This window comes from Amphiura filiformis, chromosome 2 (genome assembly GCF_039555335.1).
Source record: "Amphiura filiformis chromosome 2, Afil_fr2py, whole genome shotgun sequence".
Lineage (NCBI taxonomy): Eukaryota > Metazoa > Echinodermata > Ophiuroidea > Amphilepidida > Amphiuridae > Amphiura > Amphiura filiformis.
This window is the reverse complement of record NC_092629.1, coordinates 94506385-94516699: the sequence shown is the minus strand read 5'-3', so window position 1 is coordinate 94516699 and position 10315 is coordinate 94506385. Positions and strand designations below refer to the sequence as shown.

The 10315-nt window shown below is 38.6% G+C and overlaps 1 protein-coding gene across 1 annotated transcript; it reads left to right on the top strand.

Annotated features, from left to right (window-relative positions):
• The first annotated feature begins 286 nt into the window (after window positions 1–286).
• LOC140145022 (uncharacterized) lies at window positions 287–1467 on the top strand. The gene is made up of 2 exons (XM_072166813.1): window positions 287–460; window positions 961–1467. The coding sequence occupies exons 1-2, from the start codon at window positions 287–289 to the stop codon at window positions 1465–1467; spliced, it is 681 nt and encodes a 226-aa protein (XP_072022914.1).
• The last annotated feature ends 8848 nt before the right edge of the window (window positions 1468–10315 follow it).

The window sequence follows — 10315 nt, the reverse complement described above, 5'->3', positions numbered from 1 at the left end:
TTAGGTTTAGGACATCAAAAACACTCAAGAGTTTGTTAACCGAAATAAGGATATCACTTAAAGCGAAGGTGAAACAATAACATCGTATGACGTAACCGCTTTGTTCACATGTATTCCACCAGACTTTGCGCTGAAAGTTGTAAAGGAGTGTTTGAACAATGATTCCACCTTGAGTGAAAGGACAAACTTTAATGTTGATCAAATCGTGGAACTCGTAAGCATCTGTTTGAATACCACCTATTTCTCATACCAAGGTAAATTTTACAAACAACAACATGGAGTTGCGATGGGATCCCCAGTTAGCCCGATAGTTGTTAACCTGTGTATAGAAAGTTTCGAGCAGCAAGCCTTGCAATCATACCCCGGTGTTAAGCCTAGACTCTGGTTACGTTTCGTCGATGATACCTTCGTGATTATTGAGCGCACCGAATTAGAAGGTTTCTTTCAACACATAGGAAAGGTGTAAAGACGACACGCTAGCTTTCTTACACGGTTGTTTGATGGGATCATTTATAAGTTTGTTTTTCAAACAAAACATCATGTATAACCAAATTTTAAGCTTAAACAGCTAAAAGTGATATCGTGCTAATGTATAGGCCCTACAGATGCTTTTGAGTCGTTCTCAACTTTAATTTCACCTCTTTTACAAAATTATTCACTTTTATAGTATTTTTAAAGCTTTTTCGGATATAAAATGTATCTATTAATGACAAAATTGGTGGCGCTATTTAGTTACTGTAAATTACCCTTTCAAGCTTTTAATACAAATAAGTCCTTTTATTGTTTGATAAAATATGTTTATAAAATGTCCTTGTTGCTTGTTTCACCTATTCCAGCTGTTTTAATGTCGGTATTAATCACCTAACACTTGCGAATAAAGAAATATGATTTAGGATAAATAGCGCCATCTATAGTTTGCATTTAGTTAATAATGAAGCCAATTCTATATACATCAAACAGCCGTGCTTAGACTGTCTGATTAGTGTGAAGAACGATGGTTCGCTAACATCAAAAGTTTACAGAAAACCCACGCACACTGATCATTATTTACAATTTGGATCACACAAGTTGGGAGTTATACGAACTCTACAATGCAGAGCCGAAACCATCATAAGCGAGAGCGAACTTATCCCAGAGGAGAAAGAACACATCCATGAATCGCTGAAGAACTGCGGTTACCCGAACTGGGCTTTTCTGAAAGCCAACAAGAGCAGAAAAGACCAAAAACAGTCTGACGGGGTTGGTCAACCGAACAAAGCTCGTGTCACTATCCCATATATAGCTGGACTGTCAAAACGTGTTAAGAAACACCTCAAAGCTTTTGGGATTTCCTCGTCGTTTAAGCCAAATAACACCCTACGTGGCAAGCTCGTACAAGTCAAAGACAAACAATCTAAAGAAAAACGCTCCAACTTAGTGTATGGATTAGTGTGCGGTGACGCTGATTGTTCTGCTGCCTGTGGCTAAACAAAACAATCCTTGAAAGCTAGACTCAATCAACATAGAAGGCCCAGCACAAACGAGGCCCAGAACTCCGCCGTGTACATTCACCTTAAAGACACTGGTCATAATATTGACACCGAGGACGCAGTGATTCTCGATAAGGAGGAACAGTGGCATAGGAGAGGCATCAAGGAAGCCATCTGGGAAAGAGTAGAGCAGCCGTCACTTAATAAGAAAGGGGGACTGAGACACAACCTATCTCACGCATGGGACCGGGCCATCAAGACGATCTCTAGCCGTCTCAAAGTGTCACATGACCAGCCCAGCGGGTCAGTTGCCTGATGAAGTCTGATGGTTTCAGACACAACGTACCAAGTTGCAAACAATGTAAGTTCCAGTATTTGATTTAATTCAAAACCTTGTGATTCCAACGACTGGATGACTGAGAATATTCACTATTTTGACTGAGAATATTCACTATTTAGGACTAGGTATTGCTGGTTGAAGCAGCCAAAAAAAATAAAATCATTATCTAAATCAAAATATTATTGAAAAATAACACTTTGATGTTTTGCAAAGGTTCATTATGCAAATCATATACTTTGAAAACTTGCTTGATTTATTGTTGTTAATGAGTTATGTACGTTTTACAAAAGTGTTGTTGTTTCAGCCCACTTGACAACATAACTCAAAAACCACAGGACCTATAAAAGTATATCTGTGATATTTGAATTCTTCTACCCACTCGCTATGAAATACAATTTTAGCCAAAGCTCACTACCATTCTTAAGACGATGTGAACTACCAAATCGTAACAGTTTAAAATAGTGTCTAACCTTAGTGGCGGAACCCTTTTGTGCGAAACAAAAGGTACCAGTTTTATGAATAGCTTGTGGGTAAATCAGATCTGCATCAAAGGAACAATGTTACGTAATCTATTGACTCTACATGATTATGACCTTCTTGGGGACTACAAATAATATCAAATGCAGAACTTTTTGGATAATTTGGTGACGTCAACAAAACCAGACAAGAGTGTTGCCAGATCTAAATACATTTAGAAACATCAGAACAAGATTCGTTTTAGATTCCTGACAGGAATTGAAATATTTCTGAGTGAGTATCAGTTTATTGGATCTGAAAAAGACCCTTTGACAATTAAATACCCTTTTAAAACACAATATTCATACAGTGCTTTGTTCGCTGACCTGTCCAGGTCAGCGAACAAAGCACTGCTGTGCGATTATTCCAAGCAAGATGCACATTATGACGGTCTGTTTTAGGCGCGAAATGTACCCAAACATCCCGAATTTGATACAATTTGCCGATATCCTAGGCCTATATGCACCTTTGTGTCACTAAAGATGCCGCATTTACATAAATCTAATCCCATTTTGAGCATTTATCGCTTAATGTGTGACATTGTATCAAAATATTTTGGAAAGAGTGTTTTTTTGTTATGATGTACCTAACAAATATTGCCAAAAACTCACTGTTTTGTGATTTTCTTCAGAATTGTTGTTTTTACCCCAAATCTGTATTTATATTAAGATTTATTGATGTCTTGCCTTCATACAAATGTATACTTTTATATGACTTGTGCGAATAATTACAAAGTTATTGCACTTTTACTACATGCATGTCTGAGAGTACACAGCCTCCTTAACAACAATTGGGCGCTATTAATACACATTAATGTTTTTAAGCAAATAAAATTCCAAAATATGGTACGTTTTCTGCCTTTGCTTGCCACGTGGTAAGCCTATGTTGAGGTTGCGATTATATGTAAAAAAATTCAAGATGGATACCAACAAGTCGTGTGGCCGAGCGGTCTAAGACCCTTCTTTTAAAAAAATCATATCGCATCGCGCATAGACACAATCTCGATAGCCTGAGTCTCGCTGGGAGTCTTGCTCTCTCGTGAAAGTCGAAAGTTTGCAAAAAAATATTTCAAGTTTGTAAAAAAAATATTTGAGTTTGTAGAAAATCATTTCAGTTTGCCAAAAAAATATTTGAGTTTGTGAAAAATTATTTTAAGTTTGCATGTCCCTCATGGTACACCGTAGTTCAGGGACTGTGCTTTTAAAAAACCCGCCAGATCGCAATCAGGCCATTGACCTGTGTAGTGGTCATACGTTGCTCGCTCAACCATAACATCATGACTGTCCCTAATAGCTACTCATTAATAATGCGTTGCGTCAGGTCATGGACTCTATTCAATAATTTTAATCCTTTCTTTAAGGTCAATAGATGAAAGGGAGACCTTGAAAAACAGATGCGTGTTTCTAGATAATATTTTATCATCCAAGCTGGTGATCTAAGATATTTCTAGGAGGCGACACTTATTAATTCATACCGCTCACATCTTTCTTCATCCAATGGACTTTGGGGAACTGCTGAGATAATAAGTGGATGTTACAATCTGATCGGCTACAATCGGCATAGTTGATGATATCTGATTCTGATAATTCACTAGTAGCAGCGAAATTACAGCGCTTTGTATCCTCTGGTGCACTATATAAATCTTATATGGATTCATGTTATTTATTTATTTTATAAATATTTCTTGTAAACACAATCTAATGTGGTGCTCACTACATGTAGAAGGCCTGGTCTGCAAATGTTCAGTGCATAAATCTAGTAAAGATAAAGCTTCATATGTTTAGTGTAATCAAATGAAATACCAAAGCTGGATATTATACAATCGTGATGCATTCCTTCTTGTTATGGACGACAAGTATTAACTTTGATATTATTATGGCAATATCCATTCCCTTCTCAATTGATTATGCTTTCTTTTCGAAAAATAAACCATGAGGCCTAGAGGCCATGATATAAACCTATATTCGGTATGCGGAAACCTTCCACGGTTGGGGCGGCGCTTGCACTCGCATATTCGCTAAACTGCCGCCTCCTTCATTTGCCAACCTTTATCGAGGGGCGTGTTTGAGGTTTTATAGTCATACATGTAGGCCTACCATTTTTCACCCTGATGTGGCAGTCAACGTCAACGCGTTGAAGCAGCTGTTTCGCTCGCGCATCTATGTGGCGTATTAAGCGTGTGCATGTGTACACCAGCGCTTTGACCGAACGCTAGTAATTATTTGGCTGTGCCCAATTAAATGCTCACTGTACTGACATCACAACCACATCAGGATGAAAAATCGCATATCGCAAACCAGCCAAATTTGTCATAAGTTTGAATTGTAATAGGAAAACCGTGAATATATGGTCTCAAACTCTGAAACATCTGAGCAGAAACGTGTCCTTTTTACTGGTTTAAAGTGAGTCTGTAGCTGTCGCCATCTTTGGAATATAATACAACATTCTCTGGCCAAACATCGGGTTAAATGTAAGTAAATAGTTCAATTTTTCCCTGTTGTTATGTTAACCTTTCACATCATAACAGAAGACGTTTTATGTTAACATTTTTATATAAAACATTGTTATAAAACTTTTGTAGATAATAGTTATTTAAAACATTTTCGTAATCATACCTAGAGGTTTTTTTATCATCAAATAGAAAGACTTCTGCTCATCTTCTCTGATGAGACAACAGGGCTAGGGTATCTTTCCATATCAAAGTTTAAAAAATCTGTCATATAAATTTCCTCAATATGTTGTTTTGATACAACTTATGAGGGGAAAAGTTTGATTTTACAATATTTCGATATTATATTTTAACTTTGTAACTTAATTTTGATTAACATAACTGTATTTCAAAGCGTCGAACTATATCATTATTTTGTCCCAACAAAAATAATCCAGGGAATAAAATATTCATTCATATGTTTATTTATTTTATTCAACCTGGGCCATTTCTACTGGTACACATGCATTCTAATAATTTGTATATAATACCTTATACAAGCATCAGCAAGCACTATTTGTCACAAGATTTGAAAAGTAAATGGCCTATGTACACACTGAACACAATGCACATACAAGCTGTATTTAAGTACGAAGCTATCAGTATAAAATGATATATATGACCTTCACGATGCTATTAATTTAGCCCAAAGATTAGGAAAACTAGCAAAACGGGTGAACTGGTACTGTTCAAATAAAAACATCTGCAAATCTTGCTGCAATTTCCAAATAGTATTTCTATTACTTAAATAATTATTTTTGTTATTTCTTTTAATACAAACACATTACTGCCTATGACGACTTTATCGTATTACTTTCATATCAAAATCAAGTAATAATTACAAAACTCGCCGTAAACTATCACCTCTGTGGGTGTTTGGGATATAACCGGCACGAATATTTTCTCAACACTGCGGCATGTGAGAAAGTAGGTCAATAGTCAGAGAATACAGGGCGGGTGCGGCACGCCGCAATCGCTCAAATAGATATTTTCTCAAATTATCAAGAGCTATCTAAAGAACCACTGAACCAATACTAGGTTTTTTCTTACTCATTTTAATGCGTTTTTCATGCTGATTCCAAATATCATTTTTGAACTTTCAAAGAAAATTTTCAACTTGTTGTCTGCAGTCGGAAAAGTTTAAATAATAAGTATTGACATCGGATGTCATATGTCTCGTGTTAGGTTGTTTGACATCGGATGTCATATGTCTCGTGTTAGGTTGGTTGACATCGGATGTCATATGTCTCGTGTTAGGTTGGTTGACATCGGATGTCATATGTCTCGTGTTAGGTTGGTTGACATCGGATGTCATATGTCTCGTGTTAGGTTGGTTGACATCGGATGTCATATGTCTCGTGTTAGGTGGGTTGACATCGGATGTCATATGTCTCGTGTTAGGTTGGTTGACATCGGATGTCATATGTCTCGTGTTAGGTTGGTTGACATCGTATGTCATATGCCTCGTGTTAGGTTGGTTGACATCGGATGTCATATGTCTCGTGTTAGGTTGGTTGACATCGGATGTCATATGCCTCGTGTTAGGTTGGTTGACATCGGATGTCATATGTCTCGTGTTAGGTTGGTTGACATCGGATGTCATATGTCTCGTGTTAGGTTGGTTGACATCGGATGTCATATGTCTCGTGTTAGGTTGGGTGACATCGGATGTCATATGTCTCGTGTTAGGTTGGTTGACATCGGATGTCATATGTCTCGTGTTAGGTTGGTTGACATCGGATGTCATATGTCTCGTGTTAGGTTGGTTGACATCGGATGTCATATGTCTCGTGTTAGGTTGGTTGACATCGGATGTCATATGTCTCGTGTTAGGTTGGTTGACATCGGATGTCATATGTCTCGTGTTAGGTTGGTTGACATCGGATGTCATATGTCTCGTGTTAGGTTGGTTGACATCGGATGTCATATGTCTCGTGTTAGGTTGGTTGACATCGGATGTCATATGTCTCGTGTTAGGTTGGTTGACATCGTATGTCATATGCCTCGTGTTAGGTTGGTTGACATCGGATGTCATATGTCTCGTGTTAGGTTGGTTGACATCGGATGTCATATGCCTCGTGTTAGGTTGGTTGACATCGGATGTCATATGTCTCGTGTTAGGTTGGTTGACATCGGATGTCATATGTCTCGTGTTAGGTTGGTTGACATCGGATGTCATATGTCTCGTGTTAGGTTGGGTGATATCGGATGTCATATGTCTCGTGTTAGGTTGGTTGACATCGGATGTCATATGTCTCGTGTTAGGTTGGTTGTTATCGGATGTCATATGTCTCGTGTTAGGTTGGTTGACATCGGATGTCATATGTCTCGTGTTAGGTTGGTTGACATCGGATGTCATATGCCTCGTGTTAGGTTGGTTGACATCGGATGTCATATGCCTCGTGTTAGGTTGGTTGACATCGGATGTCATATGCCTCGTGTTAGGTTGGTTGACATCGGATGTCATATGTCTCGTGTTAGGTTGGTTGACATCGGATGTCATATGTGTCTCGTGTTAGGTTGGTTGACATCGGATGTCATATGTCTCGTGTTAGGTTGGTTGACATCGGATGTCATATGCCTCGTGTTAGGTTGGTTGACATCGGATGTCATATGTCTCGTGTTAGGTTGGTTGACATCGGATGTCATATGTCTCGTGTTAGGTTGGTTGACATCGGATGTCATATGTCTCGTGTTAGGTTGGTTGACATCGGATGTCATATGCCTCGTGTTAGGTTGGTTGACATCGGATGTCATATGTCTCGTGTTAGGTTGGTTGACATCGGATGTCATATGTCTCGTGTTAGGTTGGTTGACATCGGATGTCATATGCCTCGTGTTAGGTTGGTTGACATCGGATGTCATATGTCTCGTGTTAGGTTGGTTGACATCGGATGTCATATGTCTCGTGTTAGGTTGGTTGACATCGGATGTCATAATGTCTCGTGTTAGGTTGGTTGACATCGGATGTCATATGTCTCGTGTTAGGTTGGTTGACATCGGATGTCACATGTCTCGTGTTAGGTTGGTTGACATCGGATGTCATATATGTCTCGTGTTAGATTGGTTGACATCGGATGTCATATATCTCGTGTTAGGTTGGTTGACATCGGATGTTATATATGTGATCCCTCGGCACAACTGAGCCACAACTGAGCCCTGAAGTCGCAAATCATCATTTTTGAGATATTCAACCAAAATATTCTGCTTGAAATTAGCTTTAAAATGATGGATATCATGTCTATAGTACTTGACATTTAAGTAGTGAAAATCAATAAAACAGTCAATAAATCCTTTGTTTCCTATTGTTTATTGTTAAGTTCGATGGAGCATATCTCAATAGTGGCACTGGCGACATCCGGGCTCAGTTGTGCCGAGGGGTCACATATGTCTCGTGTTAGGTTGGTTTCCTGGGGTCCATCATTCGTCCGAGTTCTTCAAAAAGTATAATTTAAGTTATAGATCGTTGCAAGTTCTTTGAAATCTCGTGGGCTTCCTGTGTAAAAAGAGAGTAATTCTTTATTATTGAAAAATATTAAACTTTTGTGTGCTGTTTGGCTTGAATAGGAGCTAAGCGCAACTTTCAAAATCCGACTTGAAGCCACTCAACCGCCCATAACTCGATCAAATGTTATCGTTGAGCAACAAAAGAGGCATCAAAATGCGCAGGAGAAAGCTGCGCTTTCTATACATTAAATACGTTTTTGCTATATATTTCAGTTCCCGATATATCTGAGCATCTATAATCGTTTCGATACTTTCTGGGTTGAGTTTAGATATATATTGCGAGCACAGCGAGCAGGAAATTTTGCATATTTAAACTGTTTTCCTAAGCCTTTTAAGAGCGTTTTATGTAAAAGGCGCCCCATAAATGTGTGCCAAAAATCGCTTTCCCCCTTTCAGCTTGACAAAAAGTGCTTGTCCCCCTCCCCCTTCGGCTGGCCAAAAAACAACCCCTTTCGGCTGGCCAAAAATTCTTGAATCCCCAATTTAACCCTCCCAGGGCTCATAATTATTGCACAGCCCCTTATTGATTTCATTAATGAAAGAAATTATGAACACTTTTGTCATTCATTTTTTGCTTGAAATATCTTATTTTTTGATTTCTCAAACTATGCGGTAAAGTTTCCCCTAAAGCAAAATGCGCACGTCCAACGGGAAATAAAACTTTTTAGCCTATAATGAAAGACGAAGATAAAGAGAATTTATCGCGTCTGACGTCACCTGTCAATCAAACTCGAACACAGTTTGTTTACAAGTGTCGTGATGATGACTTGCTGAACGCGGATTTATAACCGGGCGCCTTATTGTTAATTTTGCACCTTTCGACATGCAAACCATCTCAAAAGTTTATTTATAGTAGGAAACTTTCTTTGGCGAAGGCACCATGTCCACAATGCCTAGAAAAGCTGCTTTTTGCATGCCTTGTAAAAGTACGTAATTTTTCGCCATTTGCTGCTATTCCTTTTCTCCGATCAGCACCAAATAGATCGGTCTTCCTTTTACGCGCTGATTAACCTGTGTAAACCAATCAAGTATCGTAATTGACAGTGACATCAGACGCGATAAATTCTTTTTATCCTTGTCTTTAATTATAAGATGTGTACAAGTTATCCGTTAGATTTATAGTACAGCTGCTAAGCTCCCAAACTGGGAACCATTATGCAGTTCTTAGTAGAAGCATGAGAATTTCCACACATGATGTACAAGGTCCAATGTTGATTTTAAGACGTAGAGCCATTTTGGATTTGACCTCTGGTAACCGCTAGAGGTCACAATGTCAGAGGTCATTGGGTGGCAGATAGGTCACTGTTGATCTTGGACTTCCATACCTTTGACTTCCAGACGAGCAATTTGACACAATTTTTGCTCAAAATCGGAGTTAGTTGAAATATTTACCCCTGTACGACCAAAAATGTGACATTTTACCTAAAAATTGGGTTTTTTATTAGATAACTAGTAGGAAACTCCGTAACGGTAGGTTGCAGATAATTTAGTATATCTGTCAACAAAATCGGAGCATTTTAAATTTTTTACACCTGTATGACCTTTCGTGACCTCTAGCGGTCACCAGGGGTCAAATCCAAAATGGCTCCACGTCTTATAATCAACACTGGACCTAGTATTTTATGCGTGGAAATTCTTATGCTTCCACTAAAAAGTGCACAATATTTTAGCTTAGCAGCTGTACTTATGCTAAACATAATTTTTGTAACGTGACCTGGGGGTGGGGCCGGGGCAAGTTGTCCCTGACTCCAAATACCGGGACAAAATTAACCAACATTTGTGATACGTATCTGATCTCCGGTACCATTCTGCATGCATTTTGACCTGCTTTACCATTGTTTACGTCACAACTAGCTTCATTTTAGCATCCAAACTGCAAGTGCTAGTGCATTTCGTGTGCAGCATTTTCCCAGTAATGTTGGTAGCCCCAGGGTTGGTAGCATGTCACTGGGATGATTTTGCATTTTTCAGTTTATACAGATTATTATTTGCTTC